The 27,574-nt window shown below is 31.6% G+C and overlaps 2 protein-coding genes across 5 annotated transcripts in view; both read right to left on the bottom strand.

Moving 5' to 3' along the window:
• The window catches only part of xxylt1 (xyloside xylosyltransferase 1), a 51,523-nt gene extending 36,408 nt beyond the window's left edge, over positions 1-15,115 (bottom strand). Inside the window, exons 1-3 of the mRNA XM_051122117.1 lie at positions 14,952-15,115; positions 14,048-14,594; positions 6,036-6,183 (exon numbers count right to left, since the gene is read on the bottom strand). Of these exons, the coding sequence (XP_050978074.1) occupies positions 6,036-6,183; positions 14,048-14,533 (634 nt within the window). The 5' untranslated portion in view covers positions 14,534-14,594; positions 14,952-15,115. The remainder of the gene's footprint in view (positions 1-6,035; positions 6,184-14,047; positions 14,595-14,951) is intronic.
• Positions 15,116-19,475: 4,360 nt separating this feature from the next.
• The window catches only part of pik3ca (phosphatidylinositol-4,5-bisphosphate 3-kinase, catalytic subunit alpha), a 46,009-nt gene continuing 37,910 nt past the window's right edge, over positions 19,476-27,574 (bottom strand). For 3 of the 4 annotated variants that reach the window (XM_051122105.1, XM_051122104.1, XM_051122103.1), the window contains 7 exons: positions 26,998-27,104; positions 25,943-26,064; positions 25,768-25,846; positions 25,434-25,604; positions 25,237-25,354; positions 24,990-25,144; positions 19,476-22,646 (listed from right to left, as the gene is read on the bottom strand). In XM_051122105.1, coding sequence (XP_050978062.1) covers positions 22,376-22,646; positions 24,990-25,144; positions 25,237-25,354; positions 25,434-25,604; positions 25,768-25,846; positions 25,943-26,064; positions 26,998-27,104 — 1,023 coding nt within the window. In that variant the 3' untranslated portion in view covers positions 19,476-22,375. The remainder of the gene's footprint in view (positions 22,647-24,989; positions 25,145-25,236; positions 25,355-25,433; positions 25,605-25,767; positions 25,847-25,942; positions 26,065-26,997; positions 27,105-27,574) is intronic. The other variant, XR_007828666.1, reaches the window with a different exon arrangement.

Below are 27,574 nucleotides of genomic sequence, written 5' to 3'. Positions count from 1 at the left end.
GTATTACCGATAAAATGATTTTTTGATAATGTTTGCAAGACGCTAGATGTTAATTTTCCTGATTGGAACAAAGCATTTATGCCTTACTGGATCACAGAAACAAAAAAAAAGTAAAGAGACGGCAATGACAAACTGCACATAAGTGTCTAAACTTTCTGAACACGCATTGATTATAGAGTTCACAAAAAAAAGAAATGGATTCATTGTGAGTCAACATAAAGAGTCAATATGACACACCTGGATCATTTGCATTTCAATGACCTGTGGGAGAACAAAGTGAGACGACCTACTTCCTGTCAACCTGCAAATTGTTTCTCACACACAGAAATTCAAAAAGTGTAACAACTCAATTGTAAAATAAAGTCCATGACTCTTTTTTTCCCCACAGGCCACACTCTCAACTCTCTTTCTTAGTCTTTCTCACACAAACAAACGAACACGTCACTTTTGACAGCGTGCTTTAGCACCCCTGCAGATATAAATGGCCCAATCGAGAAACCACAGGCTGTACGTGACCCACTGAATCAAGCTGTAAAAGTGAACAACTCAGGAGGGAGTTTCTGACCAAATAAGGTGCACATATTAAACTTAGACAGTACAAACAACACATTCAAAGGGTACCAACTTCCAAAGCAACAAAAACACACTATTAAGCAGCAAGCTATTGATTTCTGAATCTTCAGCTTCTAAAGCATTTCATTTCAGATATGAATTATTTCTTTTCAGTGAGAATTGACTAAATCACCAGAGAGAAATTTGCAAACAAATCGACCTGAACATCCCTGCAGGCCTTAGTAAAGTGCAAGCGGCTGTTTTCAGTGAATCTCAGTTCGCAGAACGTGCATTCATTCTCAATGTTGTTGTCGCTACTTTAGACTTTGTTCTCCACAGGTGCCATCCGACATCTTAAGGTCATTCTGGTGCAGTGTTCACTGAGGTGAGTGAACTCATGCATAGTGTCTTTAAAGGTCACTTGCCAAAGAAAACAATTCCAGAGCAATAAGGTGAACAGGGGAGAGACTGTAGGCTATATGATAATGTTATAGTTAATATTTTTCACAAATGCTTTTGATTTCCATTTAAGAACTGCTAACATTAAATGTGACCCTGGACCACAAAACCAGTCATAAGTGTCAATTTTTCAAAATTGAGCTTTATACATTATCTGAAAGCTGAATAAATAAGCTTTCCATCGACGTATGGTTTGTTAGGATAAAACAATATTTGGCCAAGATACAACTATTTCAGTATATGGAATCTGAGGGTGCAAAAAAAACAAAATATTGAGAAAATCGCCTTTAAAGTTGTCCAAATTAAGTTCTTTGCAATGCATATTACTAATCAAAAATTAAGTTTTGATATATTTACGGTAGGAAATTTACAAAATATCTTAATGGAACATGATCTTTACATAATTTCCTAAAAAATTTTGGCATAAAAGAAAAATCTATAATTTTGACCCACACAGTGTATTTTTGGCTATCGCTATACAAATATACCTCAGCGACTTAAGACTGGTTTGTGGTCCAGGGTCACAAATAATTCTTATGCAAAGCACCGTCCATTAATTTTAATACCTTGTAATTCTCATAATAGCAAGTTTACATCTCACGGTTCTCACCTTTTTCTTAGAATTGTGAGATATAAACTCACATTTGCAAGTTATAAAGTCAGAACTGTAAACTCGCTGACTTTTTTCAGAACTATCTCGCAATTATAACACGGAATTGCAAGAGATATAAACTCACGATTCTGAGAACACAGAGGCATTGTTTCTCCTCAGAACTGGGCTTTATAACACGCACTTGTGAGTTTTTATCTCACAATTTAGAGAAAAAATTCAAAATTGTCAGTAAAATCTTGAAATTCTGACCTTTTTTTTGCAATTGTGAGTTTATATCTCACAATTCTGAAAAGAAAAGTCAGAATTGTGAGCTATAAACATGCAATCGCAATTCTGACTATATTTTTTTTTAGCAATTGTGAGTTTATATTTCACAATTCTGAGAAAAAAGTCAGAAGTGCGAAAAGTCAGAAGTGCGAGAAAAAAAATCCGAATTGCGAGAAAATGTAAGTGCCATGTAAACACGCAAGAAAAATATAAGAAAAATATTGCAATTCTGACTTTACATCTAGCAACTGCGAGTTTATATCCCGCTATTCTGACTTTATAGATTGCAATTGCAATCGTGCAAGTTTATATCTTCCAATTCTGAGTCAGAGAGAGAACTGCAAGAAAAAAGTCAGAATTGAGAGCCATAAATGCACAACTGCGAGGAAAATCTTGCAATTCTGACTTTATTTCTGGCAATTGTGAGTTTATATCCAGCTATTTTGACTTTATAACTCACAATTGTAAGCTTATATCACACAATTCTGAGAAAAAGTCAGAATTGCCAGTTTCTGTCTCACAATTCTTACTTTATAACACGCAATTCTGAATTTATATCTCACAATTCTGAGAAATAAGCCAGAATTGCAAGAAAAAAGTCAGAATTGAGATATAAACGCGCAATTGTGAGAAAAATCTTACAATTCTGAGTGACTCCTGATTTCTAGCAAGTGCGAGTTAATAGCTCACAATTCTGAGAAAAAAAATGCCACTATTCCGACCTTATATCTTGGTAAAAAAAAGTCAGAATTATGAAGAAAGAAAGTCAGAATTCTGACTTCATTTCTAGCAATTGCCAAGTTTATATCCCGCTATTATGACTTTATAACTTGCAATCCTGATTTTATATCATGCAATTCTGAAAAAAAATCAGAATTGCACGATATAAATTTGCAAGTTGCACGCAATTCTGACCTTATAACTCAATTGCGAATTTTTGTTTTTTGTTTTTTTTTTACAATTTTGAAAAAAAATCAAAAATTTTAAGATAAAAAGTCAAAATTACCTTTTTATTTTTTATTCAGTTTTTTTATTCAGTGGCAAAAACGGGCTTACACACATAAGCCCGTGTGTTTTTATGTGTCAAGGACACATAAAAATAGTTTTATTATTAAACATTTAAAAAATTATATTAGTATTATTTTATTACTTTTGAGTATTATTTTTGCTTTTTATTTTATTTTATTTTATTTTTATTACATATTATTTTTCTATGGTTTATTTAACCTGTTTTTACAAGGTTTTAAAATAGAGACAGGACACAATAATAATAATAATAATAATAATAATAACAGAATATTATTGTGGCTTTAAAAAAAAATGTATTAACTGTTTTACAAGGTTTTAGAAAAGATAATAATAACAACAATAACAATGTAATCCAAACGAATGGATTTTTTAAATATCTTTTTTAATGCATAATGCTCAACAGATAACTTGCATTCAAATTCTTTAACCAAAAACAATTTTTGACACAAAATGAAAAGAAAAAAAAAGTTTTATTCCACACTTTTTCTAGGTCACTAATTAAATAAACAAATTCATGACATTACGCATTTAAATTCCTTTGTAAATAGGTCAGATTTTCTAGCTTTCACTGAAGCACAAGATGTTCTCTGGATGTTTTTCAAATCACACTGATGAAAGAAAAACTGTATTAAATGCAATAAAGACGCATTGTCTTTTGTCTTAAATGGACAGTTTAAAATATTTAACTATCACTAAAGAAAAAAGACTGATACAAGAGACACTAAACGAGCACCGCAATATAGAAAATCTGTCAGATATCTTCTTTAATGGTCATTATGTGAAAATCTCCAGAATTTATCTGATTTAAATATTCCATATCCTAATGTCTGTTTATGTTGTTCCTTTAGATTATTACTGTCAGTATTCTGTGTCACAGCCACAAGCCTAAAAGCTTTATCAAACACTCGTAGGTCTTTTCCCTGTCACGGCATCATTGATTTGTTCCGCTGACGGGGGAATCCGGGGATTTGCGTTTAGTTCAGCAGTAAACTCATCTGGGCATTCAGCTGGCACAGCAACCGATGCCTGTACAGCCATTTGTTTTACTGTGAGTGAGTAGCCGATGGCTGTGCGTGTGAGAAGCAGCAGTGTCACAGAGGACGATCGACCCCCCATCCCGCCCCACTCCCCCCTCCTCTCTGCCCAGCACCGTGCCATGTGCCAGTTCAGCACCTGTGAGTGAGTCGGCACATCTGACACCATCAGCGGCCTCGTGTCCAAATCCATTCACGTCCTGACTGATTGAGGGCCGCTTTCAGGATGGCCGAATGTACTGACCTTTAGAAAATACGGTTCGAATGTGCAGCAGGAAGTGTGAAGGGGAAGTTTACATGAACACCGAATGTTCTGCAGCTGCCACTTTTGAAATGGAAAACTTGGGTCACAATAAGAAAAAGTAGTTCAGGCCTAATTTAGTCAGGATAATAATTATGACTTTAAAAACAGACAGACTGTAACTTGTAAACATGAAGTGAATGTGCTTCATGTGATGTATTTTATTTGACATTAGCTTCACATAACAATACTGCAAAAATAATGTTTTTAAAGAAGCTGCATTGGTAGGCCACAGTACAGTCTTATATACTGTGCTATAACATTTTTATAATATTTTAAAATACACTTAATTTAATACAGCACTTACAAATGAGCAAGAGTAGAATACTATGCAAATAAGAGATACTATACACAAAAAATAATAAAACTAATAAAAATATACTATACTACTACTACTACTACTAATTATTATTATTATTATTTTTATTACTATTCATAACGAATGTTTTAGTATAATTTTTGCTTTTTATCTATTCTATTTCAATTTAATTATTTATTGTTTTTCAATGCTTTATTTAACCTGTTTTTGCAAGGTTTTAAAAAAGAGACAACAACAACAATAATAATGATAACAACAATAACAACTACAATTCTCAATAATAGTAATAATAACAGAATATAATTTTAGCTTGTTTTCAAATGTCTTATTAAAACAGTTTTACAAGGTTTTACAAATGAGACAAGACAAAACAATCAATAATATTAACAATAAAAAATATTATCATAATCATCACCAATAATAATAAGATTTATTATTATTAAATGTTATTATTAAAGAATATATGACTATAATTTTTGCTTTCTATTTTATTTAGATTTTTAAAGATGTTTTATTTAACCTGTTTCTACAAGGTTTTGAAAAAGAAACAAGATGAAATAATAAAATAATAATAATAATTTGAATAATAATAGAATATAACTGTAGCCTTTTTTTAAAATGTTAATTAACTTTTTTTTAAAAGGTTTTAGAAAAAAGACAGGACAAAACAACCAATAATAATATTAATAATAAAAAAAAAATACTACTTAATTACTATTATCAATAATAATAATAATAATAATAATAATAATAATAATAATAATAATAATAATAATTGTATTATTATTATTATTATTATTATTAAATGTTATTATTAAAGAATATGCGTTTTTTTTTTTTTTATGTTTTATTTAACCTGTTTCCACAAAGTTAAAAAAAGAGACAAGACAATAATAATAATAACATTTCTCAATAATAATAATAATAATAACAATTCTCAATAATAATAATAAGAAGAAAAAGAAGAATATAATTGCAGCTTTAAAAAAAAAAAAAAGTTAATGAACTGTTTTTACAAGGTTTTAGAAAAGAAACAAGACAAAACAACCAATAATAATAATTTTATAAAAAATAAATATGATAAAAATAAATATAAATAAAAAAGAAATAAGTAATTATTATTATCATCATCATCATCATCATCAATGATAATAATAATTATTATTATTATTAAATGTTATTATTAAATAACATTTGAGCATTATTTTTGCTTTTTATTTTAGTTTTCTATGTTTTATTTACCCTGTTTTTACAAGGTTTTGAAACAGGACAAAATAATAATAATAATAATAAAAATAATAAATGTATAATCATTTTTATTCTCCACCAAAAGACAATTTGTCTTCAGCTTCACCATACAACATAAACACAGACACCAACATAACACAAAAAAAACAGCAAACCAAAAGTCAAAGATGCTTTTCTTGCACCTATTAATAACATCCAAGTTACACAGCTCACCTGCAGGCATGATGCGATGCATGGCCACTGACAGGAAGAAGATGGCGTCGCTATAATACGCGCCGGACCCTGCACTAAAGTGTTTCTGCATGGCCTCCACAATAGGGAATAATTTCTCCGTAAGGGTATCTACCTCATGAAACACCACCTGGAACAAACAAGAGACAATATCTGTATTAAACAAGGGTATTTTAGTGACCCTAGTGACACTGACACTTCATATTTGCAGATTTGTGCATGGGTGAACAGGAGTGAGCAGCATTTCTACCCTTGGATGGGGTTTTGGCACTGAGATTTCATTCTCAGGTGTTCACTGTTTGGCTCACTGAACCTTGACAGTCGTCTTTTACTGTTCCTTCTATTGAAAACACACAATACCTGTGTTTGTCCGCAGTGCAATCGGCCCCTTAATCCTGCTCTGCAATGCGATTTTTTGGCGTCGACTCGACTTGTGCAATCAGATAATGTGTATCTAACACTAGGCTGCACAAAGAGGACTGACATGGGAGGAGGGGGGTGTTCAGTCATCACAGATTTCCCATTAAGGTTTTGATTCCAGGGGTAATATATACGTTTCTTATACGCCATTGGATTAGAATAACTACTTCATTCTAGTGAAACAAAAGCATTAATTCAGCACAAGCTCAGATTCAACAGTCGATACTGTAACAAAGTTTAGTTGTGCTAAAAATTCAACTCTGAAATCACAGGAATAAATTACATTTTAAAATACATTCAAATAGAAAACTGTTATTTTAAATAGTACACATATTTCAAAATTTTACTGTTTGTTGTGTACACTGGATTAAATAAATGCAGGCTTGGTGAGCAGAAGAGACTTCTTTAAAAAAAATATTATAAATCTGTCCAAAAACTTTTGACTGGTTGTGTAAATACACATATTTCTGGAAATAAATAAATATGTATTTTTTTGTTTTATAAAATAAATTAATCAGATGTTTTGATGATTAACATTTAAGTAAACCATTTTAAACCATCTTAAAATGAATGGAAAACACAGAATTTTGTAAAATAAATAAATAAATAAATAAATAATAATAATAAAACTGAATTTGAAAAAAAAAAATTCATAGGGCCTTAGATTTTTTTTATTTGTGTTAAACTCTTAATAAATTGCTGTTTTGGACATGCTTTTCGATGATTTTTTTTTTTAAGTATTAAAACTGGAAGAAATAAAAAATGGATTGGAAAAAAATAAAATGAATTTCATAGGGCACTAGTAATTCAGCTTTGTTATCAGAGGAATAAATTACATTTTAAAATATATTTAAATAGAAAACAGTTATCCGAAAACAAATCAAAATACTACTGTTTTTATTGTATTTTTGATTACATAAATACAGCCTTTGTAAGTATAAAAATAGTGATGCACGACATTGCATTTTTGCTAATATCCAAAATGCCGATCATATTGGCCAATAGCTGATTCTGATACCGATTTCCTTTCGTTTGGAAACAACACCAAGTCTTTTCTGTGTGGAAATTATAAGCAAATTATTTTTAATTAGTTTTTAACAAGAACGTATTTGTTGTTTATAAAGTTCTTTTACTATGACAGTACACTGAAGCTTTGAAAATAACTATAAATAATCTGGCAGTACATTTTGGGAGTTCATGTTTAGTCTCCTATCCTGAAAAGTCTGACTTGCAGAGATGGACTAAAATGAACTCCCAAAACTTACTGCCAGATTTTGGAAGATAAATTCTTGAATCAGAGGTACAAGAGAATGTGATGCTTGTCCTTCAAGAGTCACTCTCAACTTATCTGTCTATAAAGCCTATTTAAAAAAAAAAAAAAAAAAAAAAAAAAAAAACTGTCTTCATGTATTTCACAACACGTCAGCTTGTTCTTCTTATTAAGTCAGGGGCATTTTTTTTTACCAAGAAAAGTCTCTGAGAACCTGACACATTGTACTTCTGAAGACTCCAGGTAGGCTGCAGTTCTGGAAAATGGTGGCGCTGGAGAACTGGAAACGGTTCCTGATGGTGTCACACCTAATTCTTCACCTTAATTCCTAATTCTTTTGCAGTTAACATGCATCTTTTCTTCTCCACCTGTTTTTTCTGACCATGCAGACTCAACAAGCATTTCGCTGTCCAATGGTCAAGCCTTAACTTTGCAAATTCTTGTAATGCATTAGTATTGCATTCTTCTCATGGGCATTTAATAATTTGGACTTTTCAGTCTAGGTCTAGGTTAAATCTCTTTTTTGGCTCATTTTATCTGTAAAAGAAAACACGCCTAATAATTCTGCACACCTGAATATAAGGAGTTTTTCACTTCCAGCCTTCACGGACAATTATATATCACATATAAATGATTAAATACAAAATTAACAGTAGTTATTAAGACTGATGTGGTTTGGAATTGGTAAAATGTGTTTGGAAAAAAATATGACCAGAATATCAACATGCCTAATAATTCTGCACACAGTGTACTTTAACAAAACAAGTCAATCATTAAAATAAATAAATAAATAAATCTCCTCTAAAAATATATTACGTTTTGGGAGCAATCCATTGAATATTTCATCACAGCTTATTTGTGATATCACCCAGAATTTTTTATAAGCAAAGTGCTTTAAAGCCACTGGTAAATAATGCAAAAGCAGTTAGAAATAACAGAGGAAACTAAACTCCATTTTGCTCGTAAGAACTTCAAAGAGAACAGAACACTCATTTGAGTTCCAAAGAAACTGTCTATACACTTTAAAAGAACTAATAAAGAGGAACAGAAACTACTAAGCGTTAGGTTGATTTTATAGATGGACTGAATGCAGAAACCAGCTAACTCTTCCAGGAATTCACTTGAGTTTAAGAGCACAGCCGCATACAGAGCTCAGTGTAATCTCTATTATGAGCACATGAAGTGCTGTGCAATATTAAATTAAAGGCTTCTGACAGAGTTAATGCCCACGGGGACTCAGAGCACAGCCGGATGGTCATTTTACATGCTTCTGACTTTCCAAATAGTTCTGGAGGTGTGAAGGTCTATAATTAAGTGAGACCGTACTTCACTATATGAGATTGGGTGCTTGCATGAATGTTCTGTGAGGGAATTATAACAACATGGTCACTGAGAATATGATCGCCATACCTGAACTAAAAAGCGCCATGTTACAGTAACAGTATCAAATGGTACTAACATCCCTCAATACAATTCATAGAATACCATATTATGGAACGTGTCCGGGAAACTTCATAAAACCAAGAAACATGCTGTTTTAGATCAGTTTAGCATGGTCACATCACATGCAATAGGTGACCATTATCTACTTTTATCTGGCAGCAAAGTCAAACCACAACCCACAGAGAGTCATCAAATCATCGGCTTTCACATGCTTCATTCAGTTTCTCAAAAAATGACCCATAATGACCCCCAGCAGCAGCTGATGGAGCCGTCATCTCTTTCCTGAGAGCACACGTCTGTGAGCTCATTCTGGTTTCATCTCATCTCATGTCATGAGACTGTGTGGGAGTCTGTCAGCCCACAGTTATAGCGGAACTTTCCACATACTGATGGGTTCAGTCTATACCCCACAGACAAAGACAGTCTGCCCTAAAAACCGCATGCAAACCCAAACACATGATCATTATAACAGTGATAATAATTATATGCTTATGAATAAAATAAATGATCTATTATTCTAATAATAATAATTATAATAATAATTATTCCACCACCACTACCAAATAATATAATCTAATATAATATATGTACTGTTATGAATCCAAATAACAGTAATCATCATTATTTTTAAAACTTATTATTACATACAGTAATTTTCATATTTATAACAATTTATTATTGAAAACATCGTTAGGTAACTATTATTACCACTACAGTCAGTGCTATATTATATTATATATTTACTGTTTGCTTAAAATAATATAATATAATATAATAAGTACTACTAAGAATTAAAATAACAATACTCATAATTTTGCTTGCATATTATTATATACAATAATATATAATAATCATTATATTTATAACATACTTTACTAAAAAACATTCATTTTTAATACTGCTCTCTAACGATTAATCGTGATTTATCACATACAAAATAAAAGTTTTTGTTTATATAATATTTTTGTGCGTACTGTGTATATTTACAGTATTATGTATATATGAACACACACATATACAATATTTAGATTTTTTTTTCCATGTATTTACTTGTATATGTTTTTATTCATATAATTAATTTTATATATAAATATATTTAATTTAATTTTATTATTATATTATTATTTTGGATGCGATTAATCGCAATTAATCGTTCGACAGCACTTGTTTTTAATTATTAAAAACTATTATTATTACCACTACAATGATGTTTTAAATTATATATTGACTATGCATTTATAACATAAATGATAATATAATATAATATAATATGTACTACTACAAATTGAAATAACAATAATCATTAGTTTTTAATAACATTATTTTATATAATAAACATATTTTTAACATACTTTATTTTAAAAAATCATTAGTTTTTAATAATTATTAATTTTATTAATTAATTTTATATTTAATTTTTTAATTTTATTAATTTTAAATTATTATTACCACTATAGTGATATATTATATTATACATTTACTGTGTATTTATAAAGTAATATCATATAATACAATAGCTTTGATATAATATAATACATGTACTACTATGAATCAAATAACAATACTTATTATTTTTAACATATTATATATAATAATGATTAGTGATTAATCATTATAAAGTAATATTATTACCTCTACAGTGATATATTAAATATTTACAGAGATCATTTACTGGAAGTACAACAACAACAACAACAACAACAACAACAACAACAACAACAACAACAACAATACAATTACAACACTATTATTAATATTATTATTATTATCACTACAAAATAATTAATTGCATATCATATATTCCATGTGTTTATATACACTATAATGTAATACATCTGTCTTCTACAAGTGCCACAACTACCTAAAATAATCATCAGACGGCTGTTTTGTGGGTGTGTACTGGTATTCACTATGTTATGGGGACCAAATGTCCCCACAAGTGTAATAATGCCAAAAAATTTGTTGTCCTTGTGGGGACACTTGTTGGTCCACACGAGGAAAAAAGCTTATAAATCATACAGAATAAAGTGTTTTGAAAATCTAATAATGCCTGTAGCTTTGTGTGAAGGATAGTTTTATGGTAAGGGGATAGAAAATACAGTTGTACAGTATAAAAATGTCCCCATGAAATGTCCCCATAATGATAGGAATACCTCTGTGTGTGTGTGTGTGTGTGTGTGCGCATAAAACTGCTTTAATCAAAAGGTTACAGCACATGTTGGGATGGGTAGTGATGATTATCAGATGTTGCATTAAGCCAAATACTCATTATCTAATATTGTGTGTGTGTGTGTTGAATAGAGTCGGGATTAAAGGAAGGTAATCTGAACCTCCGTCTCACAGCATCTCTGCTAAACTGAGCCACTGTCCATCCGCCCGTCCAGGACAGAGGATCAGCCTCCGCTAATGCCTGGCAACAGTGATGTTGCTAGGCAGGAAACACTCCTGTCTGCTCAATACACGAAGCACAGCAGAGACACTGCACTGCATTTACATGAACAATCAAATGAAATAAAGAAACAAAACCTGTCAACCTGACTACCTGGCTATCTAAACTAGGCCAAGTTTACTTAATAATACTACAGACAAATCCTCTACAGCAGGATCAGGACAAAGATCCTGAAGCTCAAAGAGGAAGCACAAAAAGCCATAGAGATAGAGTAACACTGCCCCCATGTGACCGGCCAATATAAGCCTTCAGAGAACTGTGATTTATTGTACCAGGGAATAATAATCACAGACATTTCCAAAATTTGGTGAAAAGTAAACAGTTATTGCACAGCGTAAATCACATTTAAAAATTATGCTTATCTCAAGTTTCTATCCACAAAAATCAAGACCTACTGTAATCTCGATGCCATAATGTTTATGTGTTCACAGAATGAGCCTAGTTGTTTTGATGAACTAAAAAATGTGTTGGAGAGTGTGAGCATGTTTGAGCGGTCCTGAGGGATTGTTGCTATATGAGAGCTGTGTGTTGTTATTGTGTGAGCTGATGTAAAGGAAACGTCTGCTGTGTGACCTCTGGTCCTGTGCATGATGTGTGCAAAGCAACTGTCTGATTTCAGTTTTCCTGCACTGCCACCTGCTGTGCTCACAAAATGTAGAAAATGCCTACATGCATTAAACAAGAAAACCCTTAAAAGGCTCCAATTTAGGGTAAAAAACCAAAAATCTTGTTGGCAACTCAAGCTAAATTCAATATAATATAATATAATATAATATACAGCAATTTTAATAATAATAATAAATAGTCTATTAATATTAACATAATTTGTATTACTAAAAAATTAAGCTATATTATATTGTTATATTATATTATATTATTATAACGAAACAATACTGTAATAAATATAATACATATATTATAGCTATTGTAATAATAATAAATATTAATATTAAAATAAATCGTATTACTAAAAAGTTGTATTATATTATATTATATAGAAATAACTACTGTGATGCAGTTATACTGTGTATAATATAACGTAATAATAAGAATGAATAGTCTATTAATATTAAAATAATTTGTATTAATGAAAAATTAAGTTATATTATATTGTATTATATGATATTATATTATATAATAAAGAAATGTATATATAATATATAATAAATATGGTATTACATATTATATAATAAAGAAATAACTACTGTAATAATATATTATATAAATAGCACTTGTAATAATAATAATATTTTTAATATTAAAATAATTTGTATTACTAAAAATTAAATAGTTTTAAACTAACTACTGTATTAATATAATGTAATCTAAGTCATAAATAGTAATTGTAATAATAATAATTATAATAATAAATAGTTTTAATATTAAAATAACTTTCATTACTAATAAGTTGCATTATATTATATTATGTTATTACAGTAGTTATTTCTTTATAATAGAATAGAATATAAAAAGCAATTGTAATAATAATAATATTACTACTACTAATAATAATAAATAGTCTATTGATATTAATACAAGTTCTTATTTTTAATTATTATATTAAAAATTAAGAGTTATATTAGATTAGATTATAAACAAATAACTACTGTAATAATATTAATGCATTCATGCATTAAACAAGAAAACCCTCAAAACGTTCCAGTTTAATAATAATAATAAAAATATAAATATAAAATATACATAAATTAATATTAATTTTTTTATTACTAAAAAATTAAGTTATTATATTATATTATACAGAAATGACTACTGTAATAATAGTAATAATAATAATAATAATAAACCAACAACAACAGTATGCATATTAATTTTGTATTAGTTTTTTTATTTTTTAGATATGCATGTATTATTTAAAGTACGTTCATATAAAATAATGAAACAACAAAACATTTTTAATAACTATTGTAATTATAACAATAAAAATAACAATAACAGTCATATAATTAGCATTAGTTACATTATTACAATTATTATTATATACAGTATGTTTATTTAATACTGTATAGTGGTAAATTAAATAATACAGTACCCTGTATTTTTTAATCTATTTTGAGTATATATATATAATTTTGCATATTGTTGAAAATACTATAATTTTTATCTACTTTGCTTTATTTATAAATAACAAATAAAACAAATAAAACTTATGTTCCATGCATGTTTTATACCATCTAATATAATAAAAATATAAATGTATCAGAACATCAGAAGATGATTATTGTAAGCACTACTACTATTCCAAAAAAACACATTTATAACAATAAACTAAAAATTATTATTATTTCATCATAATCTATTGTAAAGACATCAAAACGTGATAAACTAAAAGGTAGCCAACGCTGCAACAACCAACATCAGCACGTACTGCAAAACAAGGAGGTTTGAACATACCTCGTACTTGAATGTTGCATCGAGCAGAAGTTCAGGAAGCATCTTCCTCCCGAGCTCCTGACTCCCCGCATCAGAGACGTAATGGAGAACCAGCATCTCGTCCTCCAGAAACCGTCCGTGTTTGGCCATGGAGCGCATGGCCACCTGAAACTTCTCCTGCAAGCTCAAGCTCCTGTCAACCTTGGTGAACATCATGAGAGCATGAAAGCGTGATGGCTTTCCCTCCAGCTCATCTCCAATTCCCATTCTGTTTTCTGGATGCCCGGACCGGATGTCTACAGAAAGATCTGCATCATCACGGTTGGTATTGTGGCTCGCTTGTGTTTCCTTGATCCGTTTTGTGGTGCTGGAGAAGTTCTGATTTTCGGACCCGAAGTAGTAGAAAGCCACCACCGCCAGAGCGGCAGCAAAGAGCAACATGATCTGATAGGACCTAAAAGTGCTGATCCGTCCCATGGTGACCGACAGCAGCCGCAGGACACCCATGGGGCCACTTCTGCATGCACAAAATAGGTCAGGATGCCTTTTCTTGACAGTCTCTGCACACCTTGAGTACAAGAAACAGGAATTAATCAATGATGTTTTTCTAATGTTGACCACACAAATCTTTTATGAGAGTTTAAAAGACTTATAGCGATATGTGATATGGAAACTTTCATGGCATGTTTTTGTAAGACTGACAGAACGACATTACGTAAGTAAATTACGTCATAATTCAATATTTGGGTGAACCGTCCCTGAAAATCATTCAGGTCGAATACGACATAACCAAGAAGCCTTCAAAGGTGTCAGCTCTAATACAAGTCAGCAGAAGAGGTTCTTGTATGTATATATTTTCATTCATTTGGCTGCAGGATGTCATGTCAGCAACAGTTACTGCACATGATGGTATTGAGTCACTCACCGCCGTCACATGACGCGTTCAGCAGCGCCAAAACATCCGTCACTGCTGCTGAAAGCAGACGCTCTTGTAGTCGATGACCAGAAAACGAAGGAAAAATGAATTTGCAAAGACAGAAGAAATGTGAAAACACGAGACATCTAAACACTTGCGCGTCTTACATCACCGGAAGTTCAACCGTTCATAATAAAAGACTCACTATCACGTGGTACGTCAAACATCTTTTTATTTCTTTGTTTTTAAAGTGCGACATGGATAAAATGAGAAAGGAGGATCGAACCTTATTTCAAACAATTAAAAGTGTTATTTAATGTTGAAAATGTTAATTATTTATGTGAATTATTTGTTTCTATTTCACGTTGACATTTTGATGCTAAAACATTTTGTATATTAATTATATAATATTATATTATAAAGAAATAACTATATAATAATAGTAATGAAGTCTATTAATATTAATATATTTTTATTACTAAAATTAAGTTATATTATATTATAAAGAAATAATGTCTATTAATGTAATTTTTATTACTAAAAATTAAGTTGTATTATATTGTTAAATTAAATAGATTAACAAATAGACAATTTTTTTAATAATATAACAATTTTTAGTAATAAAATTATATTAATATTACTAGACAATTTATTATTATTATTATTATAGTTATTTCTTTACATTATAAAATAACTTAATTTTTAGTAATACAAAATTACATTGTATTATTATTATAAAATGTATTATTATTCGTAATATAGTTACAGTTCAGAATATAGACTTATGTTATATTGTTAAGAAATAACTATATAATAATAGTAATAATGAAGTCTATTAATAATATATTTTTATTACTAAAATTAAGTTATATTATATTATAAAGAAATAACTAATAATGTCTATTAATGTAATTTTTATTACTAAAAATTAAGTTATATTATATTGTTAAATTAAATAGATTAACAAATAGACAATTTTTTTAATAATATAACAATTTTTAGTAATAAAATTATATTAATATTACTAGACAATTTATTATTATTATAGTTATTTCTTTACATTATAACTTAATTTTTAGTAATACAAAATTACATTGTATTATTATTATAAAGTGTATTATTATTCGTAATATAGTTACAGTTCAGAATATAGACTTATGTTATATTGTTAAGAAATAACTATATAATAAAAAATAAAGTCTATTAATATTCATATAGTTTTTAATACTAAAAAATAAGTTATATTATATAGTTACATTGTATATTAAAATACATACTTTTAATAATAATAATAATAGTCTATTTATGTTATTAATTTAAATTTAAAAGTTATATTATTTTAGATTATATTATAAAGAAATAACTACTGTAATAATAATAATAAAACCAACAACAGTACATGCATATTAGTTTTGTATTTTTTTTTTTTTTATTTATATATGTATTATTTAAAGTATGATAATAGCATAGTGTAAAAATAAACGATATATTTATAATAATAATAAATATTCTATTAACATTATTATAATTATTACTTATTAAAAAGTAAGTTATATTATAAAATAACTATAATAATAATAATAATAATAGTCTATTAATATAATCTTTATTAATAAAATAAGTTGTTATATTATATTAAAATATAAAGAAATAACTACTGTTGCTATGAATAAATAAAAAACAAATACCAAACTAAGTTCCATGTACTGTTGTTGGTTTTATTATTATTTTTATTACAGTAGTTCTTAGTAGTAGTTATAGTTATTTCTTTACAATAAAATATAACTTTATTTCGCTGAATAATATTATTATATTAATAGACAATTGTTTTTTTAACAATTTTTTGTAATAAAAATTATATTCATATTAATAGACTTTATTATTATAGTTATTTCTTTACAATAAAAAATAACTTAATTTTTAGCAATACAAAATTATATTAATAGATTAATATTATTATTATATTACAGTAGTTATTTCTTTATAATATAACTTATTGTAATATAATAATTTGTTATATATTATATATATAATTATAATTTGTTAGTAATATAAATGTATTATTATTATTCGTAATATAGTTATAGTTCATAATAGACTTATAATATAGTTTTTTTGCTGCTAAAACACCATTTCATTACAAAAGCAGATTTTTATATATTTGTCATTTAACAAAATCATTTAATTTAAACAAAATAATCTTCTTAGTTAGAATACACACATTTTATAGATAAGTTATAAAGCCTGAGATCAAACAATTTAAAAATAATTTGAACATTAAGTTTTCAAAAAAAGCTAATTTTAAAATATATATCTTATTCTCATATATACATGTATGTTCAAACATATAAAATATTATATTTAATAATATATATAAAGAATACTGCGAGCATAAACTATTAATGTCCGAATCACTCACATACATTAACATGTATACAATCAATCAGATCCATGCAAATTTTCTTGAAATATGTTTATTTGTACATAGTCACATAACACTCAAAATATTGAAGACAGACTGGATACAAAGCTACTTTTGAACTGAGGTGCACAATGAAACCGAACAGAAATGAAGATGAGGCTTTGTAACTGATGGCAGTTTATAGATGGTTTCTACTGAGTGCAGTCATAGGCCAAAAATCCCTTACATCTACAAAAAAAAAAAAAAAAAATTAAAAACTTTTTTTCCTTTTTTTTTTTTTTTTTTTTTTTTTTTTTTTTTTTTTTTTTAAATCTCATGCAAGGAAGGAAAGAGGTAAAGAAAGTGTTTGGCCCGCTATATATAATAATTTCATAATAGTGATAGTAAAGAAAATTATATCTTTATGACATCAGAATCCAACACATATAAATGAGTAAAATGCAACAGCAATACAGAGAGATAAAATGTAACCACTCAAAGCATTTTGAAAACATAAAACGCAAAAAACAAACAAAAACAAAAAAAAAAAAAACGCTTTGACCTTCCATTAAATAGAATTTCTATATCTTCCATCTTTTTAGACTTCACATAATAGCAAATTTATGTTTATTTTACTTTAAATTTAAATGGTCATCTTTCTCTCTTTTTATTGGTGTAGTAGAGTTTCGAACTGTAAAGAGACTCCAGACCAAACCATTGAAACATTCACAATCGGTATGAAATTGCCTATGCAAGTAAACCTTCAGTGCTATGTAACATTAGTCGACACACAAAGACGGTTCTGAGCGATGATTTTCAAGTACAACAACTGAACAATATGTCGTTTTTTTCTCATTTTCCTTTGTCATACAAAAGACGCCAGAATTAATGCATCTCAACAGTTCGTTTGCAAGTCATTAAAATGATTAAAAAGTAAATCAGATCACATCAGACGTTTGTGAATGGGCTTTTAAAGCGGGTCCAGCCCAAATAGATCTGTAACCTGTACAGACACACACAAAAAAAAAACATGTAGTGAACAGAACCATGCATTAAATGGCTTTAGGAGAGCTAACATAAGGCTGCTTACCATGACTAAGCTCTAACGTAGCTGATCTCAGTTTCAGGCAGTAAATAAGCACGTAAGGTTTAAAAAACACATGCAGGAGACTAAAGCGTCCAGAAGGCAAAGAGAGAAAGAACAAAGAACGCAGGAATACAAAGTGCAAGAACCACCTGCATACATCAGTCTGACGCCAAGTGTATCTGTTCATTTGTTTACTGCATATTACAACGTTTACAAAAAGAAAACAAATGCATAAATGTGGAATACTACAAGAGTAAGTACTCAAGACACTATTTTAAACTTAAAAACAGTAGAAAAACAAACTGTCTTTCATTCAGATTTGCATTGTTTGATGCAGCCCAGTATTTAAGCAAAAAGTAAAGTGGAAATGAGCGTGTCGTTTCCTTCAGTTTTTCCTATGACGATCGATCAGATTTGTATCTGATCTCAGGTGGTTATGCAAGTACGATCACTGACAGCGGCGTGAGAAAAATAGCTCTCAGGGGTTTCCTGCCAGTAGCAATATATCCATTTAAATAGCACGATTGCACCTTGTTTGTAAAAGTACATTTTCACAGCTTTAAAGTAATGCGGAAACACGACAGGGGCTTGAATTAACTGACAAGAGCCAGGGAGGTACAGAAGAAAAAAAAAAAAAACATCAATTTGTGTCGGTTTATGTTGCGCCTAACATAAACTGTATTTTTGGATTTCTGGAACAACATAAGCAAACGTTTTTCACCTGAACTATTTTTTTTTTTACATTTTATTGGACTCGACTGGAATCTCGAATTACAATCCGGTTCAAAAAACGGCGAAGCTAAAGTGTCTTTGTAGTCCAAAAAGCTGGTAAATCAACAGGTGAAATGAGCAGCCTTTACATAACACTGCCGTTCTGGCCCTAAACAAGGCACTTAACCCGACTCTAGAGGGCGCTCGTTAGTTAGTTAACTAATTTGAAACTACCTGTATTTACTCTTCTCTTCTCTAGCTTGCTCAGCCCTGTAACGCCACATCTGAGACCTCCTGCACCATGAAACATTCACCGTACATTGCCGCACTAATGAAAAACAAAAGAGACAATGAGGAACAGAATGCGCGTATATACACTTACACATATGCATGTATGTATATAAATGTATCTAATTATAATGCACTGTACTGTAGTGTCATCGGCAAATTATATTTGACCAGTGTCATCTGAAGCATCTAAAAGCCATTTAACCATCTAAAACATACATTTCGTCCATAGAATCTTTCATTATAATGTTTGAATACATAGCACCATCTGTTTTAAAAAGACAGTCCACCCCAAAATGACCCTTTGTTGATATTTTGATCATTTCTGGATTCACCTCTGTTTTCCACTCTTGGTGGTTTAGCTACCAACATTTACAACAGAATAACAAAAGAACTCATTTTTGGATGGACTATCTTTTTAATGCTTCGCACACAAATTACGGGTTGTATTTGTTTAAAAAAAAAAAATAAAAAAAAAACAGTCAGGCTAGTAGGAAACGTCTTGCCAGTTTTAGTGTAGTAGAATAAAGTACCCAGAGATACGCCAACTTAACAGAAGGGGAAAAAGGCTATTTTGTTCTTTCTTAACTGCTCAGCGTCAAGCAATTGCTTTTCTGTGGCATGCAAGGGCACATGGAGAAGAATATCCATTCATCCATTCATACTAAGCGAGTGTATTAAGGCTTCATATCTGCACGCTGCCAGGGTATCTGGTAGGACAATCGTTACTCTGCGCTGCTCAATCGCACCGGACAACCAAGAAAACACAGAGAGCCGATAACCTGGATTCCTGTGATGTTTCGCACACTGGAACTGGAAAAACATCATTGATCTGTAAGGAATACAAATGAAAATATACGTCCTGATTAGTGATAAAACGATATACAGTTGAGGTCAGAAGTTTGCAAACACCTTGTAGAATCTGCAAAATGTTAATTATTTTAGCAAAATAAGAGGGGTCATACAAAATGCATGTTATTTTTTTTATTTAGTACTGACCTGGATAAGAGATTTCACATAAAAGACATTTACATATAGTCCATGAGAAAATACTCATTAATTTTTAAAAACTACCTTGTTCAAAAGTTTATACGCTTGATTCGCTTGTTGATTTGTTTTTGTTTTTTTGAGTGATAGTTGTTCATGAGTTCCTTGTTTGTCCTGAACAGTTAAACTGCCTGCTGTTCTTCATAAAATTTCTTTGTTTTTTCTGCATTTTTGTGTATTTTAACCCTTTCCAGCAATGACGGTATGATTTTGAGATCCATCTTTTCACACCGAGAACAACTGAGGGACTCGTATGCAACTATTACAGAAGGTTCAAATGCTCACTGATGCTTCAGAAGGAAACAAGATGCATTAAGAGCCGGGGGGTGAAAACTTTCGGAATTTGAAGATCAGGGTAAATTTAACTTATTTTGTCTTCTGAGAAACAAATATGCATCTTCTGTAGCTTCCTAAGGGCAGTACTAAATGAAAAAATATATGGTATCTAGGCAAAATAAGAAAAATGTACACATTTTCATTCGGTTCAAAAGTTTTTACCCCCCGGCTCTTAAAGTATTGTTTTACCTTCTGAGGCATCATTGAGTGTTTGAACCTTCTGTAATAGTTGCACTGAGTCCCTCAGTTGTCCAAAAACCAAAGAATTTCTGGGACCTGAAGGTATCACTAAAAAAAACAGCTGTGGATCATTCAGTTAACAACACGGTAATAAATATTAAGGGTATGTAAACTTAATCAGGTCATTTTTATAAATTCAACTATTATTTTCTCTTGTGGACTATATGTAAATGTCTTCTTAAGGTCAGTACTAAATAAAAAAAAATAATATGCATTTTATATGATCCCTCTTATTTTGGTAAAAGAATTAACATTTTGCAGATTCTGCAAATGTAAACTTTTGATCTCAACTGTATTGTGTAAAATAAGGGAAATACTTAATCAGCACTCATCTGCTTACGTATCACCATCAGTACTGGCTATCAAACCAAAAAAATGAAAAACCATATGGTAGTTCTAAAAATGAATATTTCTTTCTACCATGAAAGATCTGCACTGTTATTGTGTAGCGAGTTGCGTGCATATTGAGAACACAAACCATGTCATTACCGACGTCTCTGAAAAGTCCGTATGAGGAGTACAAGACTCATGTAGTGCTACTGTGAGGCCAAAATGTGAGTTCGTAATAAAAAGGAAATAAAAATATTCACGTCCAGTGCATAATAAGGTATTCAGGCTATCAGTTTAGCTCGCTGTGCATATAAGGAAGAAAAGAGAACGAAACCTTATCATCCGTCTATTATAAAGGCCAGTGCGGCCAACTGAACTCAAAGGACAGGAGCGCAATTCGAAAATCAGCACCATCAGATTCGTACTGCTACGCCTCGGCTGCCTTTCGGGGGGGTTAGTGTTGGTTTTGAGAGGAAAGGCCAGGTAGCAGACCAGAAAGTTTCATACCCTGTTTTTCTAGTGTTCTCAGAGGTTCCGTGCATATTAGAAGGCATTTGTAGTTTTAAACAGGAAGACATGAACATCCCCACAAAAGCTCCTGAAGAGTGCAGAACTCTTTTTTTTTTTTTTTTTTTTTTTTTTTCTTCGAAGGTTTGTTTTCCGCAGAAAAAAAATAATATATATTAATTATAAGAAGAATTGACTCTCCAGGAAAAGAGCAGCACAAGGGGGAGAGGAAACAAAAAAACGGTGGGAGCTATAATGTACAACCACTCAGGACAATGATGGGCAAGAGATGCCCCACATGAAGAAAAATAAACAAGAAGAGGACAAAAAAAGATGTCCTTCTAGGTTGTTTTAGTGCTCTGAAGGTCATTTGTACATGAGGTTTGGGTTTGGGGGCATTAACCAGGCAGTGCGTCCAAAAAAAGGTCTTGTTTCTGCCTGTCATCCGGCCCTAAGTTCCACCAGGGGGCGGGGATCTGTGTCGGCTCAGTTTTGTGCATGGTGTCGGATGGTGTGAAAGATCCAATCCATCTTGGTGGTCCATCCGCCATGGTGAGCGTCATTCATCTGCTTCATAAAATAGTCTAGGGCTTCCTGCTCCGTTTTGTCCAGTGCCAGGGTCTTTCGGATGTAAGCGATGTCGTCGAAGGACTGCAGCTCTGGCATGCCTGAACCCAGCATCATGGAGAAGAGATTTATGAAAAGGTTGGCATGCTGTCTGATAGCCAAATAAGCCTTGTAGCACATCTCCTGGAACCTGTAGAGGGAGACAGAGAGACGTTGAGCTTCCCTGCTGCATCGATGTAAAGTCCTAAAACTCCAAAAGGAGTAACGGGTAATCAAAACATTTAAGAATCATAAACCTTTGCTGGTCACAAAGCTTGTTTTCAGCACAAATCCAAAAGTTATTAAAAAATGCTACTAGATTTTTGTCAGGGTGTGATGCTAACTTTTAACTTTGTTAGCCTACAAAATTACATCATCCCCGTGTCATCCAAGATGTTCATGTCTTTCTTTCTTCAGTCGCAAAGAAATTCAGTTTTTGGGGAAAACATTCCAGGATTAGGGAATGTAAGGAATGTAGTGCTGTAATACTGTTAGGTCAACTTACCTAATGAACTTTAAAGTTTGCTTTACTGTAAAGTGTTATTCTACCAAAGTATTCAAAATCGCGTTTTTATCTATCTCTCTCTGACCGTTTTCAGATTTCAGACTCAGATATCCAAAGAAAAGGCATTAAATATAAATCTCTCTTGGCTGCTTCATATTAACGATCGGCGGTAAGGCAGAAACATTCCCTTCATATTAATGATACTATAATTAATAGACCAAAACTCTTGCTTCATTCAAATTCAATTAATATTTGATTGTTTGAAATGCAAGTGCAAATATCACGTGACCAAAAGCTAAACTGGTTCTAGCGTGTCACGCACATTTGAGCTTTCGTGTTTACTCTATCACATCTTACGTATGTGCGTTGGTCAATTGTGAATAAAAGTTAATTAAAACTGAATGTCAATCTCTAAATTTGTGTTCAAGATCAGGATGAGCAAGTGACAAATGACAAATGTTTCTAACTTGCATACTGGTGTAGTAAAATAAGCTTGTTTACCTTTATCATCTGTTTTGTATGCAAAATAATGCCATATTTCACTTCTAATGTTGTCTTTATTTACTAGTTTGGAGCGCGTTAATGGAGTTTCATCTGTTTGATGATCCATCATGTTGTTCTGTTGTCATTTTGTTGTCATTTACCGGTTTCATAGCAATCTGGGAAGCCACCTACAGGTGAACTTCAGAACAGCAGCGTATAAAATTCGGAACTGATCAAAATCAAACCGTTTTAAAAAAAATATACCGGTATTTTTCCAGTACCGGTATTCCGCACATCCCTAACGCGCAGTTAGTTCTTCGTCTGTGTACTTCGGAAATGATCAAATGATCAAACATCATTTTGTTTTTTGTTTTTTACCTTTTTTGTCAGTAGCACTTGATTTTCTTTGCACATTCGCTTTGTAAACACTGGGTCGGTACTTCCGTCTACATCTTGCATGCATGATTACATAATGCGTGAGGTCGAGCTAGTGCAAGATGAGCATTTGTGGTTAAAAAGTTGAGATGCACCGACTGCAATTTTCTTGGCCAATTCCGATTTTTTTGGAATGTGACATGCCGGTATCGATTTTTCTGTAAGCCTCATCTGGCATGACTCAAATGCATTAATAAATGTGACGTCAAAACAGAACCGGCAGACTGACCAGCCGGTCACCGGTCCAGGCCGATCATGCAGAAAACCAGCTAATTCCAGTCCCTGGCCAGTCGATCGGTGCATCTCTATTAAAAATTATATACATTTGTATTTTTCTTAGAAAATGACCATTATTTCGCTAGATAAAACCCTTATTCCTTGGCTGGGATTGTGTAGAGTCCTTTGAGGCTGCATTGAAACTGCAATTTAGCCTTCAACCCATTCGCCATCACTGAAGTCTACTACATGAAGAAAAATCCTGTAATGTTTTCCTCAAAAACCTTAATTACTACATGTAGTTACTACATGAACATCTTGGATGACATGAGGCTAAATTATCAGGAAATTTTCATTCGGGAAGTGAACAACTCCTTTTGTAGGAGGCAACATTAAATCATTTCTACATATGCTTTTCATTAAAAAAAAATTAGCTCAAAACTTGTTTTTGAAGGTACACTCAAAGCCTGTCCTTCCACCAGAGACCATTTCCTCATCGGTTTAGTTTTTGCAAGTGGAGACATGGATGTCTACTCCTCTGACACAGTGATAGAGAACAAATCCTGCTTTTTTAAGGCCTCCTTTGAGTCCCGACTGAAGCGGAGATTTGTTAAAAGCGGAAGTCTGGAAAAGAGGCAGGAAACTTGGCAGCCGGCTGGCTGTCAGAGTATTGTTGGAGGAGGAAAGGCTGCTGGGATGAAGGCCCGAGAGGCCCATTTTCAAAGCCTCTATTGTTCAACTCAATCTCTAATTGTCTCAGATAGTTAGCTGCCTGCCAATTACTATGTTAATGTTGAAACACAAAGGATTTGTTTCTGTTAAGCTCACACTGGAAAATAATTGGCACATGCGTACCTCTCAAACTCTCTGGTTTTAGTGCACTCTTGGGTTCCTCCTTTGCTGATCACAATTAAGAAGTCTTGAGTCAAGACGAACGGCACTCGCTCACGCTTGTAGCCAAACTTCTTCTTCTTGTGGTCCAAAAAGTGACCAAAATCTATATGAAACAGCTGTGGGAACGCAAGCAATTGTCAATGTGAGGATACTGATAATGACTGAAATGTTACAATGACATTAAGGCATCTAAAGATCAAGTTCACACCTGCCCATCATCCTTCACCATGATGTTACTGTTGTGTCTGTCACCGATTCCCAGAATGAAAGTAGCCACACAATAGCCAGCGCAGGATCGCGTAAACAAGTCGATGGCCATGTCGTACCTACTCACACAGATGATTTTGTTACTAGATTTTGATTTTAAATGGTAAAATGTTTATCAAAGAAATATTCGTCACTCACATCTCGCCTTTGTTCTTGTCCTTTAGCCACTGATGCAGTGTTGAACTGTTAAACTGCAGAGCTCCTTTTAGACCTCCTTTACATTGAATCTGCATGATGGTGTGGGAACTTCTCACCACCTCGATGAGACCCACACAGTCTCCAATAGACAAGCAGCCATAGGGGAGCATTCTGGGAAATCAAAAAATTTGTTAATACAAGCTTTTCAAGCTCACATTTAAGGCCGCTGGAAAATTAAAAACAACTTGACATTAATACCTGGTTAATTACTACATATTTGGCTGAACAATGTTTTGGTTACCAAGGAAGATGTTTAAGCAACACTCCCACGTACCTCAGGTCCAGCCCCTGATTTTGCCAAATGTTCTCCATTATTCTGATGATCTGTAGTGTTAGCATGTCTTGCCGAAGGTCTACAGGAAAGGAAAAGGAAAAGTTTTTTTTTTTTTACAATTCAAAATAAGGACATTCATACTGAAAGAGGAAAAAAAAGAGAATACAAATCTGACCATCTCCGTTCTTGAAGATGATCTCATTGTTTTGGAAGAGAAGTTCGGACATGATGTCAGGATTTTCCCAGTTCAGCCAGAGCGGTCTCTTGGCAGATGACATGATTCTACAGTCTTCAAGTCTACCATGCAAAAACAAAAACAAGTCACAAATCAAAGAGACTACCGTTCAAAAGAGTGGGGTCAGTAGGTTTTCCAAATTGAGATTTATACATCATCTGAAAGGTGAATAAATAAGCTTGCTATGATAGGATAATATTTGGCCGAGATACAACTATTTGAAAATCTGGAATCTGAGGGCACAAAAATTTTAAAATATTGAGAAAATCACCTTTAAACTTGTCCAAATAAAGTTCTTAACACTGCATATTACTAATCAAAAATTAAGTTTTGATATATTTAAAGTAGAAATTTTACAAAATATCTTTATGGAACATGATCTTTACCTAATATCCTAATGATGTTTGGCATAAAACAAAAATCAATAAATTTGACCCATACAATGTATTTTTGGCTGTTGCTACAAATATACCCCAGCGACTTAAGACTGGTTTTGTGGTCCAGGGTCACATATATACTTTCTGTACGAAGTGCTCACCAAGGCAGCATTTATTTGCTCAAAAACACAGTAAAAACATTGTGATATTTTATTATAATTTCAAAAAACTTTTTCTGTTTGAATATATTTTAAAATGTAATTTATTCCTGCGATGCAAAACTGAATTTTCAGCATCATTACTCCAGTCTTAAGCGTCACATGATCTTTCAGAAATCATTCTGATACGTTGATTTGCTGCTCAACAAACATTATTTTTATCAACATTAAAAACAGTAGTTCTGCTTAATATTTTGGTCGAAACCCTGACTTTTTAGGATTCTTTGATGAATAGAAAGTTCAAAAGAACAGCATTTATTTGAAAAAAAGAACACTTTGTAACATTATAAATGTTTTTACTGCCACGCTTAATCAATGTTATAATGAAACCGACATGTGCCGACCTGCAAAGTGAAAATACATTCTCTCAGCTGTAAATGCTGCAAAGTGTGGTTCTCACCGTAGGTTACCCAGCTGGTGGGCGGGGTTGAGTGGAGAGGTGAAATTTTGGAGGGCATCCATGTAGTCCGGTCGCCTCATCTGCTCCACCAGGAACTTCATTTGCACCTGAAAAAACAAACCAAATACACTTTAAAATAAAAGTCAGTCAGTAGGTAAAAATATTATTCTTAGGTCAACATCAGGGCAATGAATGATGATTTTTATTTAAAGGATTAGTTCACTTCTGAATTAAACTTTCCTGGTAATTTACTGACCCCCATGTCATCCCATATGTTTAAGTCTTTCTTTCTTCAGTCGAAAAGAAATTAAGGTTTTTGAGGAAAATATTCCAGGACTTTTCTCTATATAGTGGACTTCAATGGGAGTCAATGTGTTGAAGGTTCAAACTGCAGTTTCAATGCAGCTTCAAAGGGTTCTACACGATCCCAGCCAAGGAATAAGAGTCTTATCTAGTGAAACAATTGGTCATATTCTAAAAAAAAAAAAAAAAAAAATTTATATACATTTTAACCACAAATCCTCATCTTGCATTAGGTAATCACATAATCTTAGCATTACGTAATCACATTGAAAGG

This window comes from Labeo rohita, chromosome 11 (genome assembly GCF_022985175.1).
Source record: "Labeo rohita strain BAU-BD-2019 chromosome 11, IGBB_LRoh.1.0, whole genome shotgun sequence".
NCBI lineage: Eukaryota > Metazoa > Chordata > Actinopteri > Cypriniformes > Cyprinidae > Labeo > Labeo rohita.
This window is presented reverse-complemented; position numbering and strand designations above follow the sequence as displayed.